The 21,409-nt window shown below is 52.1% G+C and overlaps 6 protein-coding genes across 6 annotated transcripts; 4 read left to right on the top strand and 2 right to left on the bottom strand.

The window, feature by feature from the left end:
* Positions 1-166: 166 nt before the first annotated feature.
* On the bottom strand, positions 167-2,043 carry KD926_003946 (putative nucleotide-sugar transporter; the record flags this gene model as incomplete). The annotated part of the gene is made up of 2 exons (XM_053097452.1): positions 167-1,510; positions 1,582-2,043. The coding sequence occupies 2 exons, from the start codon at positions 2,041-2,043 to the stop codon at positions 167-169; spliced, it is 1,806 nt and encodes a 601-aa protein (XP_052961089.1).
* A 3,201-nt stretch (positions 2,044-5,244) lies between these two features.
* KD926_003945 (uncharacterized protein) lies at positions 5,245-9,219 on the bottom strand (the record flags this gene model as incomplete). Its single annotated transcript, XM_053097343.1, has 9 exons — positions 5,245-5,388; positions 5,483-6,014; positions 6,120-6,312; positions 6,641-6,769; positions 7,187-7,595; positions 7,671-8,099; positions 8,166-8,617; positions 8,694-8,881; positions 9,203-9,219. 9 exons carry the CDS (start codon positions 9,217-9,219, stop codon positions 5,245-5,247), a joined length of 2,493 nt encoding a protein of 830 aa, XP_052961088.1.
* Positions 9,220-10,679: 1,460 nt separating this feature from the next.
* Positions 10,680-11,825, top strand: KD926_003944 (RNP domain protein; the record flags this gene model as incomplete). Its single annotated transcript, XM_053097234.1, has 1 exon — positions 10,680-11,825. One exon carries the CDS (start codon positions 10,680-10,682, stop codon positions 11,823-11,825), a length of 1,146 nt encoding a protein of 381 aa, XP_052961087.1.
* Positions 11,826-14,509: 2,684 nt separating this feature from the next.
* KD926_003943 (uncharacterized protein) lies at positions 14,510-15,678 on the top strand (the record flags this gene model as incomplete). Its single annotated transcript, XM_053097124.1, has 3 exons — positions 14,510-15,072; positions 15,126-15,235; positions 15,434-15,678. The coding sequence occupies 3 exons, from the start codon at positions 14,510-14,512 to the stop codon at positions 15,676-15,678; spliced, it is 918 nt and encodes a 305-aa protein (XP_052961086.1).
* A 37-nt stretch (positions 15,679-15,715) lies between these two features.
* KD926_003942 (uncharacterized protein) lies at positions 15,716-16,150 on the top strand (the record flags this gene model as incomplete). The annotated part of the gene is made up of 1 exon (XM_053097014.1): positions 15,716-16,150. One exon carries the CDS (start codon positions 15,716-15,718, stop codon positions 16,148-16,150), a length of 435 nt encoding a protein of 144 aa, XP_052961085.1.
* Positions 16,151-17,165: 1,015 nt separating this feature from the next.
* KD926_003941 (putative chromate ion transporter) lies at positions 17,166-19,871 on the top strand (the record flags this gene model as incomplete). The annotated part of the gene is made up of 5 exons (XM_053096904.1): positions 17,166-17,399; positions 17,453-17,574; positions 17,637-18,202; positions 18,266-18,882; positions 19,269-19,871. 5 exons carry the CDS (start codon positions 17,166-17,168, stop codon positions 19,869-19,871), a joined length of 2,142 nt encoding a protein of 713 aa, XP_052961084.1.
* Between the last annotated feature and the right edge of the window lie 1,538 nt (positions 19,872-21,409).

Genomic DNA, 21,409 nt, shown 5'->3' with positions numbered 1-21,409 from the left:
TTGTGTAGGGCACGAGTAGCCGTACTGTAACGCCCCGAAAAGGCACTCCGTTCAGAGAGAGGGAAAGGGGTGAGGCAACCAGGCATCAACAGAGGCCAGAATGAACCATGCCAGTGGTTCTAGAAAAGTGAGAGTGTGGAGGGGAAAGAAAGCATGGTAATCCCGCCTAATGCCTTCCGCTATCAGAGAGTCTATCCGGAGAAGCCTGCAGGTGTCGCCCCGGAAGTTCGGATTCTGCGGAGAAAATCACAGGGGGTGCAGAGCGCAGGGGCGATGGACCAGACACTCGGGGAGAGAACGGCCGATCACCGGCACTAAGATTCGTCGTGTTAATGCTGAGTCCGTGCATATTGTTGGAGCCGCTGGCTCGGACCCGGAAGGACCGCCGATCGCTCGTTAGATCATCTGTAGGGGTGATGTTCACGTTATCATCGACATGCAGAGACGGTGAAGATTGAAGCATGCTGGTTTCCTGGTCGGCGACCTCGTGGTACCCATGGTCTCTCGAAGGAACCAGATGTTCCGTCTCGGGGTCGGAGTCCGGGCTACGTTCCCACGAAGGGCTTCGCGCTTCGGCTCGCATCTTAGAGATCTTCATGTAATTGTAGGAGCCGATGCTGAGGATCGTGATCACCAGGCCCGAAATGTTGATGAGGGTGAGCTTGTCGTGGAAGACTACACCCGCCGCACTGATCGTGATCACTTCCTTGAAGATACCGCAGATGCTCAAGGTGACCACGGATGAGCGCTTCAGAAGGGCAAATTCCGAAGCAATCATGCAAAACGCCAGCATTCCGGGGAAAATCAGAAGCAGCATGCCCACCAAGGGTCCGTGGACATCGGCGAGAGCCACGAAGCCCGTCACAATATTGGTCGGACCCTCCACGGTTAGAGCGATGAGGATCAGCGAGATAAACATGATGGGAGTCAAGAAAAAGAGTGTCGAGAAGGGGTTGGCGGTGGCCGGGTGGCGCAAGAGAAGAATCTGGGTGAGGCCCCATCGGAAACCCGAGAAGAAGGCTGAAGCAATGACCAGCAGGAAGCCAACCATGTTGAATGCTGTCTCGCCAGCAACCATCATCACCACACCTAGGGTCATCGTCGCGATGATAATGATCAATTTCACGGATGGAGTCTCGAGGCGGAAAAGGAAGGCGAAGATAAGCACAAAGGCTAGGGCGGAAGATTTACACATGGTGAGAAAGGTCAAGGAGATGAACTTCAACGACATGTTGCCCAATCCGATATCAAGAGAGGTCGCCGTGCCGCAGGGAACCAGGCGTGTGAGGTAGAAGAGCTTGGTAAACAGCGGAGGTTTGGACTCTGCTTCATCAGGCTGACTGACGGGGGAGCCGGACGGCGTCTGCGGAGCGGCGGCTTGCGGACGCAGCGAAGGAATCAGGTAGAGAAGTATAGAGGAGAGCGTAAACTGGACGAGCATGTGCAAGCTGGTGGTGAACAACGGGAAGGGAAACACGACTTCATCTTCGGAAAACATCCATTTATTGTACTATTTCAGCCATCCCAGTTAGTCAGAATCCAGAATTCCATTTCGTGTTCACCAAGAGGGAAGAAACTCACAATTGAGATCGCCAGCGAAAAGAAATACCACAGCAGAATCAAGCCAGCGTTGACCAACAGCTTCTGGGTCACCTCGTTGTCCCCAATCAACGGCTTCAAAAAGTTATACTGGGAGGCTTTGACATCGGCGATGCGAGCATCCAATTGTCGGCGTTGCTTTCTTCTCCGACGGCGTTGGCGCTTCTGCTTGGCCGTGAGACCGGTCTCCTCGTCATCGTGAAGGTCATCGTCAGAGCTCATGAAGTCCATCTCGACGCTCTCTGCAATGGACGAAAGGTCGGAAGCATCGAGGTCCTCGGCACCTCCAGGCTTTAGGTCCTCCCGTTTATTATAACCAGCGCTATCGGCGGTGGGGGTCCGGGAATGCTCATCCCTTTGGTCGGTCGCGGGCGGTTGTGACGGTCCAGCGCCCGTCAGCACGGAGCTCCGCCGTCGATGGTGATTTCCCGACGGAGGGGCCATCCTGGAACGTGGAATGGGATTTTCGAGGAAGGGGAAATAAAACACAAAAGGATGAGAAGGGACTAATCAAAAGAAAAGAGGATAAAGAATCTGGGGGGTATTGGATTAGAATGAAAGGGACTCCATCGGTGATAGGGAGTAAAAAAGAATCGGTTGGGAATAGTTAAATCCCCGTGAGCCAGCGATTGAATCCAACTTCACAGTCGAGAAGGGCGAAGATGGAACCAGGCCAGGCAGGCAGAGGGGCGACAAGCCGAAAGGAGCGAAGACAACCGGTGAGGGCCAGTCGAATGATGTCAAAGGACGTGGAATGGAGAGGAAACCGGACAAATCAAAGGACACAGGAGAGTCGAAAAGGAAAGGAAAGGAAAGAATCCAGGACGAAAGGAGCAAGAATGGAGCCTGGGGGAAAGAAGTCATGCAAGGGCGACCGATAGACGCCGCATGAGCTGGAATTCCCGTGCAGTCAAATGCGAAAGGGAGGAGGCGGCGGCGGAGAGTACAGGGAAGGATCAACTGGAAATAAGAAAGTAAAGTAAAGTAAGTACAAGGAGCGAGGATGCCCAGAGAGAGGGAGAAGGAGAGAAAAAAAGAAGAGTAGAAAGAGTAGACAGAAGGGAAAGAAGAATGATGGAAAAGGGACTTGAACTAGACCCGAGGGATCGTCTCCTGACCCTCGCCAGAACTTTTCCTGATCTTTTGTGCCTGAACAGGACTAACAAAACTATGACTACTCCGTAACATCCACTGGGGAAAGTTAAGTTAATTCATGATTTTATGAGGTATGAATAATCAACAATGATCAGGCTGACCTGCTTTGGAAACCAAGTGACATAAGTCAACGAGAGAATACGAGACCCTCTCCCGATCTCCCACGCTATGATTCATCGCAGGATTTCCCAGACTACTAGGAATCCCCAGAGCCGAAAGCCATCAAGCCATCAACAATTAGCAAATGATGATGCAGGCAGAAGCTTTCCCGTCAAGTCTCGTCACTTTGTCTCTCCCTACTCCGAAAAGTCAGTCTAACTCGATAGTCTCGAATCTAGTCAGGATCTTCCCAGGCGGGGACTCGACCCTACCGATGAATTAAAAATCACCGAAAATTCATCAGAAAACTAGTCGAGTTAGTTGGACTTAGCCGTCTTAGCTGCTCAGTTAGCTACCTGCTAACTCTCTGCGCCCCCTTCCGGACGATCCGGGGTCGAATGCTGGTTGGTTTTGGGCGTCCTCCGTCCCTTGGTACTTTCCACGCTTATCCCCCGGATGGCTAGACAAATGTCTTTGTCTCTGTTCCCCCGACCCGTGAGATCTGAACGAGTCACCGTCGTTTTCCAGACTCCAGAATCCAGGCTCAAGAGAGAGGAAGCGACAAAAGACCCTTTTCGATTTTCCAGGCCCTCGTGCTTTCCGGTCGGGTAAGTACTCCGATAACTACCTGACTAGCCCGGGTCAACCGAAACGCCCCCATCGACGGTGGTTCCAAGACCGAGGGGCTGAGTCCCTCCAAAGGGCCCTTCGAATCCATTTCGTTTCTCACACCGACTTCTTGGCGAGTGGACCCGGCCTTTATGAATTAGCATATCGCATGCCACCCTTTGCCGGACTGTACCTGCAGCCCTGGTTTGCTGAATGCCACAGTTTACTTCCTCCGTACTTCGTTACCTAACATGCCGTGCATCGGGTCCCGACGTGCTTTGACGAACGATGCTGCCTGCCGTCATGTGTACAGTGCTCAAGAAAGGGGCTAGCCTTTTCATCGAACGATGGCTAGGCTGATGGGTGCCTCCCCCTCCTTTTCTGAATTTGTGGTGCTCGTATTCGGCGACACATTAGGACTCTAAACTCAGTCGGGGTCTGATCTTTGGTGGTCCCTCGGCACGCACCGAAGTAGCGGTATACACTCGGTCGAATCGAAGGAAGGGCCCATACAACGGCCCTGGCGCATATGATGTATAACATGAGACAATATAACTATTGCTTTGATGGTCAGTGGGTTGCACGCAGGGGATTAGAGACTCATCAGGCTGGAAAATCCTCCTGGATAACTAGAAGACGATAAATAATATGATATGATCCAGGTTATAGATCAAAACGAGCCTTAGGTGGATGTACTCTTCACCGCACGTACCTACATACAATTATACCTCCTTTCAAAAAGATCAACCTGTAACGAACAAGGGTTTGTCGCCTGGCCAGGGCGCCTGGTTACATCTGTCATACATGGCGTCTTCCCGCTGAAAGGCTGAGAGCCCGTGAAACCTTTCACTGGATGAGCATGGAGGGACAGACCTTGGGGGCTGAAAGGCTAGCTATGTACATACCTAATAGATAAGGGACCACATACTGTCTAATTTTGTCAAGCAGACACTACGGAGAACACAGCCTCCCCGTCAGCTAGAGGTGAAGAACTCGTTCATGACCAGGATCTTCTAGCAAGACATTTGCCCCCCGGAAAGTCTCAAAGGAACGAGTGCAGGTATGAGACTCGCGTGATTGGGGGTTTCGGGCGAGTCATGTCGATGTATATGTTTGGACGCAGGCCAGTGCGTTCTGAAACGCTAGGTACTTTGCGTGTGTTGATGATCTGGATAGGGGATTGTAGATAGACTTGAGGAGGTGCCTCTAAAGAAATGAGTCTGCAATGACCATGATAGTTTGACTCCTCAGGGGTAAAATTTCACGGACGGACAAGGTTTTCATTCCAATCCATCCATGTCTTGCTCGCCTTGCTCCCCCCTTTAGGATGAGGTGAAATGCTCAGTAAATATACAGTGAGACCCATGTATCCAGCACTCATACCACCAACTCCTGCATCATGGCCTGTCGCTTGATTTTCCCCAGCCAAAGGACATATAGAAAAGCAGAAGAGAAAGAAGATAAAATATGTCAAAGAAAAGGTATCCCCGATTCATATCATGCTTGCATCTATCACATCACACATCCCCGCTTACATTATATTGCGTGCTGCTACTGCCTTGTGGTTTTAGTTTTACCCTTCCCCTTTTTCATCAGCCCTAGCCGCATTGATGCTGGTTCAATATAATTGATACTCAAACCAAGGGAGGCGCTCTTTTTCTGATTTTCATATCTCCCCCTTTCCCCCCCCCTTAGCCCGACGCTAATCGATGGTTTTCACCCCACCCGACAAGAGCCGTTTCGCGCTTCGTGCGGCAAAGAGGTTTGGTAAAAGAGCTCAGCTCAACCGCCCTTCCTTTGTCCAGTAGCACCGGGTCCTGAGGCTGGGTTGGCGTTGCCGGCAGTAGAGTTTCGTGAGAAGGTATTGGTGCCACCGATCGTGGCGCTGGCAGTCCGTAATTCGATCTTCTTGCGTTCCATCTCAAGCTATTGAAACCGGATGATTAGTTCTTGTCTAATATTTTGAACCGGGATCTGCTAAACAAAACAGATAACAGGGAGCCAGGAATTCTTTACGTACCACCTTGCGCACTCGAGCAAGAGCAGCCGTGTCACCCGCCACCAGCGGTCGACAGTCATCAACGCGGTATGGGGGAGCAATGGCAACGGCATCCGCTACGATGATATTAGGACCGTCCCACCGGGCCGGCATTGTACGACTGAATGCATCGAATAGGTCCTGGGCTTCGCGTGTGACGCCCTTACCACGGCGCGCCTCGTTCTCCTGTAACTTGCTGACAGCAGTAGCCTCTCGAGCCTTCAGGGCGCGGATATCAAGCGCATGGACCGAGGGCACGGCGTCGGAGAAGGACGGTCCATCGGAAGAGGCGGACGACGGAGCGAGGGAAAGAAGCTGGAAGGATTGTATACGCGACACGGGAATGATGTGGTAATCGCCGCCCTGCGTTTGCTTACCGTCGGCAGTGTTGATGGCAACCAGGTTGGTGATAGGACAGGCCGTGAAGAGGGTTCCTTCGATCGTAGAGGGGGTGGGTGCGGCGGTGCTGATGCGAACACTTTGGGCGGACACGGAAGAGAGAAGGTTAGCATCCCTGAATGGCAAACAATTTCTTCGCAGACATAGAGGCTCTACAATTTCCTTTGAGAGAAGACACCTCGTAGCATTGCAGGAGTCGAGAAAGATCGCGGCGACTTACCGTGCGCCAATTGCACCGCTCAATGCAGCCTCCAAAGGCACCATGGTTCCAGCCATTCCCTGACCTGCAGCACCTGAAGTTCCTTGTGACGACGCTCTTACTCCTACGCTGTGTCGCTTGCTGTCTGCCATAAAATTACCCCTCGGAAGAGAGTAATTATCGATTCCGCCGTGCGAACCAAGCAAGGCAAGACCTGGATTCCACGTGAGCAGTCACCGGAGACGCTGTGAGGAGCGTTCAAAGAGGACGCTCTGGATGTCCTGTGTTCGCAAGCAAGTAATCCTCAATATGCCTAACGAAGCCAATCCGTCACTCAGGATGCAAGTTATGCGATTCCAGGTTTCGCGGGAGCCGCTATCGTTTGGAATAGAGATGGGAGGTTCGAGCCCAGTCAGGCAAAGTGGGACGTAGCGGGAACCGGAGCTAAAGGAGCGACGGAAATGACAACCCAAAAAGACGAGCCAAACGAAACCGAAAAAAGACAAAAGAAATCCCGTCAAATCAGAAACAGCCAAGCAGACGCGGGAGATTCAACTCGGGCGGCTGGCATGGATCTGGAGGAGGTAAAAGGGGTGGGCGATGGTCCGACTGAGGATGCCAGCAAGAGCGAGCGATGGAGGAGGTCGTCGCGGCGTGGATCTGCCCGCCGCCTGATCAGGTTTAGCGCCACACAGCGTTGCGGCCTGACCCTCCAGGTGTCGACTGTGACGGAGTTGCCGGGAACTCTCTTCCTGTTTATTATTTCCTACGCAGTACTCCGTACAAGGCTACAGCCATCCTCCCACTAACTATTAACATGAATTGAACAACTAAAACACATTCATTTCATACGTTTCAGCATAACTAATAATAGAAAGGCAAACCCGTCATCTAAATACATTGGATTATCCCATATCATTTTGATATTTGTTTTGGTTCCGTCATCATTCTATGTGCTCAAGAGAGCTCGACTCAGCTCTCCCGATCCTCGGCGTGTACCGTCATCGTTTAGGGCGAGGCTCCACGTCCAGCGCATTGCATCGTTTTGTTCCTTATTTAAGCCACGTAGGTCGAGGCGGACACGTCACCACCACGGCCGGTCCAGTTAACGTGGATGTCCTTGCCCTCGGGGTAGTTCTCGTTGGCGTGCTCGGGCTTGATGCGGAAGGTGTGAGCACCGAAGTAGTCACGCTGAGCCTGCAGCAGGTTGGCGGGGAGGTCCCGGGTGCGGTATCCGTCGTAGAAGCTGAGGGCGGTGCTGAAGGCAGGGTTGGGGATACCCCAGAGAGCGGCCTTGCTGACAACGTTTCTCCAGCCGCTCTGGGCCTTGTTGATGGCGGCCTTGAAGAAGTCGTCGAAGAGCAGGTTCTCAAGGTCGGGGTTGGTGCGGTAGGCGTTGGTGATGTCCTTCAGGAAGACGGAGCGGATGATGCAGCCACCACGCCACATGAGGGCGATGGAGGGCTTGTTGAGCTTCCAGCCGTACTCTTTGGCGGCCTATATTACAGAAATCATGAGTCAAAATGCTTGTTCCCCTGTGGCGGTCTCCAAAGAACGATGGTCAAAACTTACCTCCTGGATGAGCATGAAGCCCTGGGCGTAGGAGATGATCTTGGAAGCATACAGAGCCTGCTCCAGGTCATCGATGAAAGCCTGCTTGTCACCGGTGAACTCGGGGGTAGGGCCGCTGAGAAGGCTGCTGGCGCGGATACGCTCGTCCTTGAGGGCACTCAGGCAACGAGAGAACACGGCCTCACCGATGAGGGTGACGGGCATGCCCAGGTCAAGGGCGTTGATGGCGGTCCACTTGCCGGTACCCTTCTGGCCGGCCTTGTCGAGGATCTTCTCAACGAGGGGAACACCGTCGTTGTCGTTGTACTTGAGGACATCACGGGTGATCTCGATCAGGAAGGAGTCCAGAACACCGGTGTTCCACTTCTCGAAGACGGAAGCGATCTCGTTAGCAGACAAGCCGAGACCACGCTTGAGGAGGTCATAAGCCTAATCAAGAGTACCCCGTTAGCTTCCACATTTCGCTAGGAGTCGATCTATCAACGGGTGACTTACCTCGCAGATCAGCTGCATATCACCGTACTCGATACCGTTGTGGACCATCTTGACGAAGTGGCCGGCACCCTCGTCACCGACCCAGTCGCAGCAAGCCTCGCCGTCGCTCTTGGCGGAGATGCTCTGGAAGACGTCCTTGATGTAGGGCCAAGCCTCCTCGTTACCACCGGGCATGAGAGAGGGACCGTAACGGGCACCCTCCTCACCACCGGAGACACCGCTGCCGACGAAGCGGATGCCCTTCTGGGCGAGATCCTGGGTGCGGCGGTTGCTGTCGGGGAAGTGGGAGTTACCACCGTCGATGATGATATCACCCTTCTCAAGGAAGGGCAGGAGAGACTCGATGAAGGTGTCGACGGGCTTGCCGGCCATGACAAGGAGCATGATACGACGGGGGCGCTTGAGCTTGGAGCAGAACTCCTCAACGGAGTGGGCACCAACAATGGGCTTGCCTGGATAACGGGTCAGCCGAATTGAGTCGGATACAAGGACCATCTGGCGGGTCAGAGTGGGCGGGTATTTTCTTACCCTTAGCCTCGTTCTCCAGGAAGCGGTCAACCTTGGAGGTGGTACGGTTGTACGCGCAGACAGTGAAACCGTGATCCGCAGCGTTGAGGATCAGGTTCTGGCCCATAACGGCCAGACCGATGAGGCCGAAATCAGCACTAGGCAAAGGACGCGCCGGTGCGCCGACATTGATGCCGGCCAAGCGGGCGCTAAAGTCAGTTGCCAGATTCTTCTGTCAATAGGTGGGTGGAGATGCCAAAAGATTTAGGGAGAGAGGAGGGGGAAGAGGGGTAGTTTCTGCGAAGCTGGAATCAATCCCGTCCACCGCGGGGTGGGGGATTAATTCCCAGGCGACATTTCGTTACGAAACAGACCCAGACTTTGTTCTGGCGACTCGAACGAGACATACACAGCGATGCGGAACACACGTGTCCCAGTGGCATTGCGATGGGGAATGAATGGGCAGGTGCATTGTGATCGGGGGGAGTTATGGATGAGTGCGGAGGGGGAAGGTGACGAGGAGAACTTACACAGCCTGGTCAGCCATGATGAAAGAGTAGGGAGACTGGATGGAAGAGATGGGAAGGAAGTTAACAGCAAGAGATAGCTGCCCCAGAAGGAAGATAAGATGGAGGAGAGATGGAGAGGAGAATGAGGGAAGAAGAAGAGAGAAGGAGGAGAGAAGAAGAAGAAGAAAAAAGAGACGGAGAATAAGTTCGAAGATGTCAGAGACACAGACGGCTTACGGAGCAACTTTCCGTCACGAACGGCGTGGGAGGGGCTTTCAGGGAGCAGAGTCGTCCGGGTCCGGTGAGGCCAGGCGTGGGAGTTTGGAAAGGGAGGGTATGCGACAAATTACTTGGTTTTGCGTGGTTATTTCCTGGGAGCGTTATCGGAGACCAGGCAAGTTTGTACTTTGTATGTAGATTAACATGATCAGAGTGATTCATTCCTATTGATTCTATTCACTATACTCGGACAATGCTTCCATTGAGTCCTCAACCTCAATTCCGACACAACCATTCCCTTGCGGAGAGTTCGTGAATATCAGCAGTTCTCGGAGACGACGGAGGACAAAAAGCTGTGACGCTGCTGATGGCGGGGCACATGGAGGGGCAAAGCAGGAGGGAAATCGGCCTCTAGTCGCCTTAGTCGCCTTAGTTCGTCCCAAGCAGAACCGGGAAATTTGGGTGCTTTCGGTGAGGCCAATTCGGCGCCTCCCCACTTCTTGTCATCATCGCTTGCCTCTGCCTCCCTCCGGAATTTTGTCGCATTGGGGTGATCTGCTGGGACGAGAGAAAGAATCCGCGATCGCAGGGCGGAAAAATAACCGCAAGTTTGTTTTTCTTCGTAGTTCCGGCAGGTAGCAGAATAACTAACCAGTACGGAGGTAGTCAGTAATCCTGAAGATCGGCCTGTTGGGTCGGCAACTGCTCTTCCCGAAAGAGCTTAGAGTGGGGGTGTCGCGATTACATCATTCATTTTCCGTTGGGGGCTGTCCCCGTGACCCGGAGTAACCGGCTCCTTGCAGTTAGCCTGCGGGATGGCACTCTTTGCTGAGTCACTCCGGGGATCATCATTGTTCCGTTCCCGTCCAGCTGTTTGCTCGCAATGCACTGCACGGTGGCCAAGATCTGCCAAAAACGTCTTTTTTCTTCTTATCGGCCTAACCTCTCTTGCCTCTGAGTCTCTACCAACTATCGACCGTCGATTTTTCCGAACCCTTTCGACCGTCACAGATACTCGTCCTGATCTCGCGGAACCGATTCCGCCTGGTCCCTCCGCTAAACCGATCCCTTCTCAGTCCTCAAGCTGAGCAGACAGATCGCATACCGCCGTTCAAAGAACTCTGCCCGCCCGCCTTTATTCGCGACTCGGAACCCTTTTCAGGCGTGACGTCTGGCGTGTGACTGTTGCGTCAGTCAAGCCCTGAAGGTACGTGTCCGTTGCTAATCTGCACACGGCGCATCACATATCCTTCAAGTCTCTACGAGCATTCCGTTCATCATGTCCTTTCCGCCTCCTCCAGGTCTAAACCAAAACTCGTCGCTCCCTCCGCGACCACCTCCGCCAGCCGGTACCGCGTCGGCTGCGTCGCGCCAACCCGCATACTCGGCGGCCCCGTCGTATGCATCGTCAGGTACTAGCAGTGGCTATGGCGGATCCGGGTCCCGGCCGGGCTATAATGCGTTCACCGCATTTCAGCCTCGCACCGTAGCCTCGAGCCAGCCCTACCGTACCAACAGCCCCGTCGTGTCTGCTCCGCCGGCTACCTCGGCCGGTTACTCCACCCCAACCACCACGGCCGGCTACGGCAGCTACTATTCTCAGCCGCAGCAATCCTACCAGGGAGGATCATCGTACTACGGGTCCGCTCAGTACAACGACAACTCCTACGGCCCGTCCGTGCCGCACATTCAGAACCCCTTTGGCCCGGGAGGTGACCAGTCCAACAGCTATGGCTCGCGCGGGAAGAGCTACGGACGCAACGAGTCCGGCTTGGATCCCGAAACGGAAGCGCAGATCGCGCAGTGGCAGAGCGCCTACGCGAACAGAGAAGAAGTCCCTACCATGGGTAAGATGCCCGGTCGCCCAGATCGGAATCCCGCCATGCCCGGAGCCCCCTCGGGCGCCAATACCCCGTCTAGCAGCACCCCCACCGCTGCGACCCCGGCGCCCATGGCTGGTCGCCCCGAACAAAACCCCTCAACCGTCTCCCGTTCCGGCGGCGGTCAAAACTGGACCGACTCGACTCTTTTGGAGTGGGATCCGGCGCATTTCCGTCTCTTCGTCGGAAACCTCGCGGGCGAGGTGACGGACGATTCCCTGCTGAAGGCGTTCGCGAAGTATACATCGGTGCAGAAAGCGCGCGTGATCCGCGACAAACGTACGCAGAAGAGCAAAGGATACGGCTTCGTCAGTTTCAGCGACGGCGACGACTATTTCCGCGCCGCCCGAGAGATGCAGGGTAAATATATCGGATCGCATCCGGTCCTGTTGCGTCGCGCCACCACCGAGGTCCGCCCGGTTTCCAACTCGAAGAACGGCAAGAAGAATGGCGGCTCGGGCGGTGGCCACGCCGGCGGCAAAGTGAAGCACGACGGAATCAAGAAGCCGGGTAAAACGAAGGGTGGATTGAGAATTCTGGGATGAGGCGCATGGAAATTGCAATTGTTTCTAAATTTGCTGCCAGTGAGGTATTAGATCTTAATGACATGAATGTACTGTACACGGTTTCTCAGTGTGTCTGATATCTTGATTTCAACTGTATTTCGTCTGTTCATTCTATAGGTATATTTTCTGCAGGCAAGGACCTACATTCCTTTAATCACTCATGGTATATTTGGTGAACTCAACCAGACACACTAAACCCAATATATGCAACCCAAAACAGAATAATAACCAATATCATACATATATAACTAAAACGCCATGTACGGGGATTGGGGCATTCACTTTTCACATAACATCACTCTCAACAGTAAATCATAAATAAGACATGAGACATAACACAGACATTAAGGAAACTAATCGGAATCAAAGATATCACGATTAAAATGGAACATAAAGACAGGGAATAGGAATAAGATGGATATCATGCTGTCTCGCGTAAACGTCGCCACGACTTGTCTATCGGTTGATGAATCGATAAGCGTCGGGTGGAATAGCAGACTCCTCTGCATGGTCGGGGTCGTAGATGTGATGAATCAGAGGTTTGAATTGATGCGGATTGATCAATTGCTTAGGTCCAAGAAAAAGGAGGTATGAATGAGGCGGTTCGAGGATGGTGACCCCAATCGTCGATAGGAATTGGAGCCAAAGATAGGGATAAGAATGGATTCGTGAAGCGTAACGTCGTAGATCGTAGGAATATGCATAAATGTACATATACGTATGCAGACAGGTAGGTAGTTAGATAGGATGGGAAAAATGTCGTAGTGTCCGTAAATCCGTCAAGATCATAAACAGAAAAGGAATAGAGATTCGGGCCCAGACTGGGCCCATGCAAGACAAGTTTTCAGTCTCACGGAGGTAGGTACCAAACCAGGCTCGGGCCCAGTTAAGGTAGCTGGACAAGCGTATCAGTCACGATTACGCATCTTCTCCGCTCTCTTCGTCGACGGCTCGCTTCTTTGAAAATAACGAGACATGGTTCTGCATGGCGTAGATGCCGAACCCTGCGGCAGCAAGGACCAAGAAGAGGATGATAATGATAACGGCGATGGCGATGTTTCTCTTCATTGTGGAGGTGTTGGTCTGATACCGATGCCGGTACCCTGATCGGAAAAGTAGGATAGAGCCTAGTAGGGTATTCTAGGCACTGCAGGGCCCGAAGACGAAGGCAAGGAGAACTTGTCTGGACACGAGACGACTCAACTCAGAAGGCGGATAGGCGGCAAACGAGCGAAGGGATGCAAAAGAGGGAGGAGTATAGATCAGGAATGAGATAGAGAAACCGTTCTAGACCGAGCAAGTAGGTCCGATAGGGTTCGATAGGGTTAATCGACGGTCTTTCCTGGAATGCGATTCCAGAGACAGTTCAAGGGATATCAATATCGACCAGAATGTGGAAAAGAGCGAGAATGTCCGGGGCTCACCCGCTATAAGGGAGGAGCACGATGTGGCCCAGCCATGTTGATTTCGGCTTCGATGCGGGTGGCTGGGCAAATCTAAAGACACGGGAGGTCCTTCCTTCGACGCACGGTGGGGCCGCCCCGGTGGTCCCTTGATTGGGTCACGGGTGCTTAAGCTGTCCGCCCAACTATTAGCAGCGTCAGGTACTGGGTACTTTTCTTGTCCCCAGCCTCTGCATTTGTTTCTTTTGTTTCAGGTGCTACCAAGGTATGGTGCTGGGCCCTTTTTATTACTCCATACTATCTTATCTTATTTTATAGCTTTTTCACATCTTTCTTTTTATAGCTTACTGATAAGATAAGGCAATAAGAATCCGCAACTATGCATAACATGAAGCATGGCAGCACTAAACTCTGAATGCAATAAAGATATTTGAAGCTACTGTAGTTCTTACTGCAGACACCGTAAGATCAAGAGGTATTTGATCTCTTGATCCTCGTTTCCTACAAAATCATTCGCCAAAATTGAACTCCCATTTCCCCCTGGAAAAGGAAAAGAGAATACTTTCGTGAAGAGCCCTGACTAATTACTTAGTATCAAATGACAATAAATGCTCCAGGTAACACTGACTGTTGATATTTGGTTAAACAGCAACCCCATGGTTATAAGTGAAGAGAGGCTTCCCCACGGGGGATGGCGACCCTAAAACTCCATCCATCTTTGCGAAATACACGTCGAATCTAGGACATCAAAATTGGAAACAAAGCTGAACTGACTAGCTACCTGAATACATCCTATGTGATCCTTTAGCTCCCGAAAACCTGATATGTACCTAGCTGTGAATTTCCATTTGGTCCCGAGCTGTCTTTTTCGGCCGCAGATGAGGCCAAAAACGGCGGTGCCGGCCCAACCACTGACCCACGGCTGCGCGCACGACATTTGGCAACTCGACCACGCACCCTGTTCCTGACTGGCGTGGGCGCTAGCATGGTGAGCCCTCAGCCAGCTTTTCATCACCGCAGCGATCTCACTTTCACATTTTGTGCCGGACGCTGAGGGAAAGCCGAAAATGGCCTCTCCTTCCCTGAGTAATCGCCTCTCTGGCGGTTGCTCTTTCTCACATATAACAGAGTCCTTCCCCTTCCCCTCTACCTTCGTCTCTAATTCGCAAACCCCTTACCACCGCCGTGAACAAGTCATCTCCTATTCTCTCGACTACCGTATTATCTCGCTTTCCCGGCCTCGCTTCTTCTCCTTGAACCATGGCTCCGCGTCAATGTCGTCACTACGCTGGCCGTAGCAGCGACTATGACGAGACCGCCAGCAGCGTGTCTTTCCGCATGGACTCAGATGATGAGGCCAGCGCGGATTCGGAAACGGACGTCACGGACCCTGATGTCCGTTCCTCCCCTCGCCGTAAAGGCAAGGGTAGACCTTGTCGTCGAAACACCTCCAAGCAGACGTCGCCGGGAAGGAAGCCCCGTGGGCTTCAAAGGCCACCTTCCCCAAGCTCCATGGGTACGGATTCAGACTCTAGCAGCGATGACGCTGATGAAGAAACCAGCCCTCCCCGACACCCTGGGCAACAGCGTTCCCAGAAGCAATGCCGGAAATCAACTGCCGTATCAGGCAGTGAGAGGAGCCGGGATGTTGATTCGGGCACCAGCCCCAGTGATGACGACTCCTGTGACGATGACTCCTGTAACGACTCTGATACGGACCCCGACGTCGATTCGGACAATGACACTTCGTCGGACAGTGAAGATGATTGTTACGCGGATGGCACCAGAAATATGATCATGCGGATGGATGATCGGTGGGAGCGGTAGGTTGACAATAGGTCCGCGGAAAACCATCGACAAGCTAATGGACGATCAGATACTGCCGCAAGAGAAATAAGAAATACCGGTCGTTGCCGGACTCGAAATGGGCGGATCCTGTTACGGCGCTTCGCGCTGCAGGGAAGCGAGATTTGACCCTGTTCTTCCGTTGGTGCCTCGGATTGTAGTATGAGAAGAATGGCTGGAAGCTGAAGGGCATCAAGAAAGCCAGCTCGTTAGATACCGACTGGAAGATGTTCCTCCGACACTATGAGAAGGCAACCGGGGATCCAATGGATGAGACCCTTGGCCGGCGGATGAGAAAGGTTGAGACAAAGACCTCATCTCTGCCGTGACTTTTTGCAGCTAACGATCTTGGGATCCGGCAGAGCATTCGAAATACCGTACGGCGGAAAGGCTTAGACACCGAGGAGAATGACAAAACGCCGATGTTTATTGAAGATGTGGTTCCGCTGCAGGAGACCACCCTCCGCACGACGGAGAAACGGTTCTACATTGGCCTGCAACGCATGCAGCAATGTCTCTACCATCTGATGGCGTGTTTTACGGTCAACCGCATCGATGCCATGCGATTTGTCGGTGGAGGCTGAGTGGCGACGGCGGAACGAGGCGACGGAAGCGGTCCGAATGTATTGCGATGTCCTGGAAGGCGGCCCTCGACGGGGACGACGACCGAAGCGAACCGTTCCGGTGGATAACGATATCCAAATGGATGATGCTCCCAGAGAGGACGTCGCGCCGCCAGCGCCATCTCTCTCCCCGTCCCCGTCGCCATCACCGCACGAAATCGCCTTGCGAAAGGCAGACGATGACATTCGAAAGGCAGACAAGCCTCGTGTGTGTTTCCAATGTTATGGAAACCCTGCAGGGTTAGACAATCAGCGTATCCAGCAGTACTCGCGTCACAAGGGTCTGTTGCGACACTTCCGAACTGTGCATCTTGATGACCGTCACTGCAACTACTGCAACGAGTCGTTGGATCACGAGATGCAATGGCGGAGACACCCAGGACAATCACCGCTTGCGTATTCGATATCTTGGGGACGTTCCTCCTGTTCATGATCATTTATAATATTGATGGTGTTGCAAGTATATAGTTCAATGAAATAGATTGTGCTTCTGAAAGATACCGAAAATACACCCCTGGAGAAACCAAGGTCTCCAACCAAACGTCACCAATTAGGATTATACCCTCGATCACGCAGCAGTTCACTGCAATGTCCGGATCTTAGAGGGATATGTCTCATCATGTTCGACGAATGATACCGTCCTCTGTCCGCAGCACCAAAAGGCGAAAACAAAACGGACCAATGATATCTCATTTTCGATGCTTGGCAGAGCTGGCTGAGGCACTAAGCCGTCCTCAATTGAATACTAAGGAAGCCTGAGGCGCTAGCGATCAGGATGTAGCCGCCAGGCCCACATGTTTGCTGCTCGGAGGGATGATGCTCCTTGTTTATCACGTGACTCAGATAAACTGTGGAAGCATGGAGGAAGGGGTGCGGATGCACAGCGGAAGCTAGGCTAAATACTAATGAGATGCTGACTAAGGCTGTGCAGCCCGGCACCCAAGGACAGGGGAAGAACCCATGTTCCGACACCCCATAGACCGAATTTATGTTAAGAGGTTCTGTGATGATACTCCGTCGCTCTTCTGGTGCTCCCAAAGGGATTGATGAGTGGTTTCTGGAAAGAAGTTATCAAGACTGCCGGGGAGGCACGGCGTGATTAAAGGGATGGGATGACTTTCGTCTCTGAATTGCGTTCTGACGCCAGATCCCGCCTACGTTGGTGGGCCTCATGTCGATCCTGGCCCTGGCCTGCAGTGTTCCCCGATCAAAGCGCGGGAGTGTCTTTCTGATTTAAACCCGAAAAGGAGCCCGAAAATCAAACAACCAATCAGACTTTAGCAGTGACAGGCAGCAGACCACGTGAACAGTCAGCTTCCTATTGGATAAATGCAAGGCTGATTTCAATGTTAAATTCAACTATCTTAAGGTTGAGTCTCGATTTCTCTTGATCAACTGTTTCGTCTTTGGAAAGCTGATTCCCGCGTTGGATTGTAAACCAATCCAAAATGATCCTCCTAACCCGGTCGCGACTCATCTCGTCCCTACGAGCGCTGAATCGAACATGGCGCAGCCATGCAGAAGACCATGGAAGCACAGGAGAACACCTCCTTGGACGCTTGGTCGAGGTCGTTCGGCAGACGTGGTATCTGGGATTTACGTCCTTCGGGGGGCCGCCGATTCATTTCCAGATCTTCCATGCCCGGTTTGTCGAACACGAGAAGTGGGTTGATGAGCAGACGGTAAGGTTGTTTTTTTCTAAAGTCCGATATCGTCAGGGACTAACAGGTGTAAGTACCAAGAACTCTTCGCTATCTGTCAGGGTCTGCCTGGACCGGCGTCTACAAAGATGTTATTCTGCCTGACGCTGCTTCACGCTGGTTTCATCCCGGCCTTGCTAGCATTTATCCTCTGGTGGTATGTATACGGGTTTAATCGCAAGTCTTGCGATTCGGATGATGTACTAATCGCCTCGCTAGTCTGCCCGGCGCAATCGGCATGTATGCCCTCTCTCTCGGCGTGCAACGGATCGACGAAACCCTCCCCACGCCAGTCTACGCTCTTCTCTCCGGTCTGAATGCCTCGACTGTAGGCATTATCGCCCTTGCTGCCGTCCAGCTAGCTGAAAAGGCAATTCGCGATAATATTTCCCGCATCTTAGTTATCTTCGGCGCATGCGCTGGTCTCTGCTACAGCGCTCTGTGGTATTTCCCTGTTCTAATGGTCGCTGGTGGTGTTGCTACTGCCCTGTGGGATGGGTGGATGTATCAACAGATTCTTAGGGTGAAGATTGCGTGGAGAAATAGGAATCGGCAGCCCGAACCCGAGAGTGATGCTCCAGGACCCGCAGGCCGTGAGCGTTTGTCTTTGCGGAATTCAGGACAGGGGGCTGGAACGGAGATGCTACGGATGAGAAAGTCCGGTACTGAGGCGTCCCGGCCGAACTCAACTGATATCCAGGCCATAGAAGAAAGAGAAGCGCCTCCTTCACATGACCATATCATCCGTATCCGTGTCGGGTCTGGAATTCTCATTTTCTTCTTCGGTAAGTTCTATCTAGAAGTTTGCAATATCACTCACTGTACAATGGCTAATCCTATAACTATAGCCTCCTTCGTCGCCATTCTTGTGTCAAGAGCCAAACTCTCAGCACCCCCTGTGTCCCTCGACCTCTTCGCAAATATGTACATAGCCGGCACTGTAATCTTCGGCGGCGGCCCCGTTGTCATCCCTTTGCTCCGGTCATACGTCGTAGACCCCGGCTGGGTTTCCAGTCGAGACTTCCTGATCGGCCTTGCGATAATCCAGGCCTTTCCCGGCCCAAACTTCAATTTCGCAGTCTTTCTCGGCGCTCTTGCCCTCCGAACCACACCCTTCCCGACAGTCTTCGGTGCATTTCTCGGCGGGTTAGGGATTTTCTTCCCTGGGATTGCCCTCGCTGTCGCGATCCAGTCATTCTGGCGTGTTCTGCGGAAACGGAAGTATATTGTTGATTTCCTCCGCGGTGTGAATGCATCAGCTGTAGGATTGGTCTTTACAGCCGTGTACCGGCTTTGGGAAATCGGGTATCTGAATCCGCGAGATCGTGAGGGACAGAGTCTGGGGAAGGAGCCCTGGTGGGTTGTTATTGCCGCTGTTACTTATGCCCAGAGTGCATGGTTCAACGTTCCGCCTGCGGCTGCAATTTTGCTTGGTGCTGTGCTTGGGTTGTGTTGGTATGGAGTCGTAAGTCCTGCCTGGTGATACCGTCCAGATATACGGAGAAACCGGTTGAGCGCTGGGCAACGCTGAGATCTCAGGTCTTCTAATTCGTTATGGAATGCTTGGTATTAATCACTCTACCAACGGTAACATATAACCCTATAGTAACGGCCTCTGTTGATACATCATGGGGGTGAAAGCCATGTGTATCCAGAAGCATCTAATCTAATCAAGACCTCGGCGCTCACATTCCCTCAGGTAGATTAGCTGGTGAAGCAACGGTTGGCTGCGGTGCCTTGCGGTGCACTGCGGTGGGTACCTGCATTCCGCAGTAACTTCAATGTACTAGTCTGGATCATAATCGTTGCCCTTAAGCGCACGTCATGATCACCAGATTGCTCACACCACAGCTCACTTGGGATGTCTCCATATATCTGCTCCCCGGAAAGCATATTTTGATAACTAACCTCTTACAAATGTACTCTCACGATAAACAAACATGCCTCGAAATTCCTGTTCCTCTGTCGGTGAAAGACCTAGTTCGTGCCCCGTCGGTCTGCCTTCCTAACCGCGGAGATCACGAAGGCGTGGAAGTACTCGAGAAATTCGGCAAAGCTCTACTTCTACCCGAAGAAGAAATCGCTCAGGCGCAGAACTTGGCAGCCGGCCTTTCGGACATAGTGGTTCTATTGGAACGTCCACGCCACAGAAGGGACCACAAACTCAACATCAGTTTCGAAGACTTTATCAAAAGTTGCAAGACATTGTTAGCAGTCGACGAGCTCATTCGCTTCGCTACCAAAGGTGCCCGAAGCATACATACTGTAACCGTACTGGACGCATTCTCTTATCGACCTGATAAATGTGCAACGGAGGAAGATAAACAATGTCATGAAGTCCTCGCGCAAATTTTGAGGGCGAAGAAACCAAAAGTTAGATTAAAATGTTATCGTGACGCATATCGCGACGAGTGGCTGAAGAAAATCGAGCTGCCAGGCGAAATTATCGACTAGGGCGCAAGGAAACCTCTATTGTCGACGGTCATACCACAGTCGTGTTACAATCTTTTCATCCATCATGCGCTGTGAATAATGCAGACTGCAGACCCGAACACAGGGTCTTACTGATGTACCACTTTGTGGCTACATTTTCTGAACTGACATCCAAGTTTACTCTTCCGGAAACAGCGGAAGGGATAAGAAAGCTGTGCCTCGCTAAGGGTAAAAGAAGGCCCGACGACATCCACAAGTATGAACCATGGCAAGCTGCGAGTCTCATCTCACGAGTGTTAGAGAAGCCGTAGGAAGGCCGAACGGATGTGCAGTTTATTGGGTTTACAGACGAGTCTTCATCCGAAAGTCGCAGCAAACAGATTAAAGCGTTCGGTGCTTTGTACGGGTCGTTAAAACGATTGTTTGGGAATGCCAATTCCTTTGGTGGTCTCGCTATCGCAAAAACCGTCTTGTTTCTCTGGAAACGACATTTCCAAGAAGACCCCTTATATCACCACGTAATGTCAAGGCTTATATTACGTGGCAATGAGCAAAAGGATTGGTTCGCGTGTGAGACTTATCTAGTATCCGACAGACGCACTATAGAAGAGAAATTATCGGGCCTTCAGTTGTCAACACCATCTATCATACGCGACATGCTGACAGTTAAAGACGAGGTCTTAATATTACTCTGTTGGGCATCTGCGACCCGTATAAGAGGGAACATCTTACGGATGATTGTCGCGCTCAAATAATCGATGCTTCTGAGAAGCACAATGAGCTCGTTCGCAGACATTTAGGCGAACTGTCGATGAGCGACATCAACCATGCAATGTATATCAGGATTCTGCTGGTTTCTTGCGAGATGTCTTTATCCGCAATTAGTGACGGGACTTTTATACCGGGAAAGCGGGTTTACATCGACGCCATTCTCTGCCTTAGAACATTGGCAGGGGTTATTGATCCTACTTTGCGAAAGTGATATACCATATATACGAGAATAGTTTACCCTGGTGTTACGCTGAATGTATTCCATAGTCATGGAATTACTGGCACTCTCAGGCCCTTCCGCTTCAGTAAGCTCAGCGACATTACTTGCGTCAACAGGAGCAGACTCAAGTGATCGAACTATAGAATCTTTCGTTCTCCGCGGCTGCGTCTTACTTATGATAGTCGGGTAACATTTTGATCAGTAGCGACGAATGGACCCGAATGCAGATGTATTCACCTTTAGGCAGCCCTTAAATATGTTTTTTAGAATTGTAATACAAAGCATGGGTATGCCATCACTTTATATGCACTAACAACTTCATACACTAGCAGTAAGCGTGTGGGCATGCTCAGTCAACGTTCTAATTTCGGAGATCTGAATGCGGAAACGAGCCGGGGCTCGTGGCCAATGACGTTTGAGGATCAATAGCCGGGATTGGACGGACCACCCGTCGAAGAAACGAGTGGCTGCAGTGCAGTGCGGTCCATACCCACATCCCGCAGACACTTACCCGAATGGTATTAAGAGCAACCAATTTAGCCAAACATCCGTGCCCGTTGACAAGGAA

The sequence above is a fragment of the Aspergillus affinis genome (assembly GCF_023601865.1).
Source record: "Aspergillus affinis strain CMG 70 chromosome Unknown NODE_1_length_919884_cov_86_970707, whole genome shotgun sequence".
In the NCBI taxonomy this organism is placed as follows: domain Eukaryota; kingdom Fungi; phylum Ascomycota; class Eurotiomycetes; order Eurotiales; family Aspergillaceae; genus Aspergillus; species Aspergillus affinis.
This window is presented reverse-complemented; position numbering and strand designations above follow the sequence as displayed.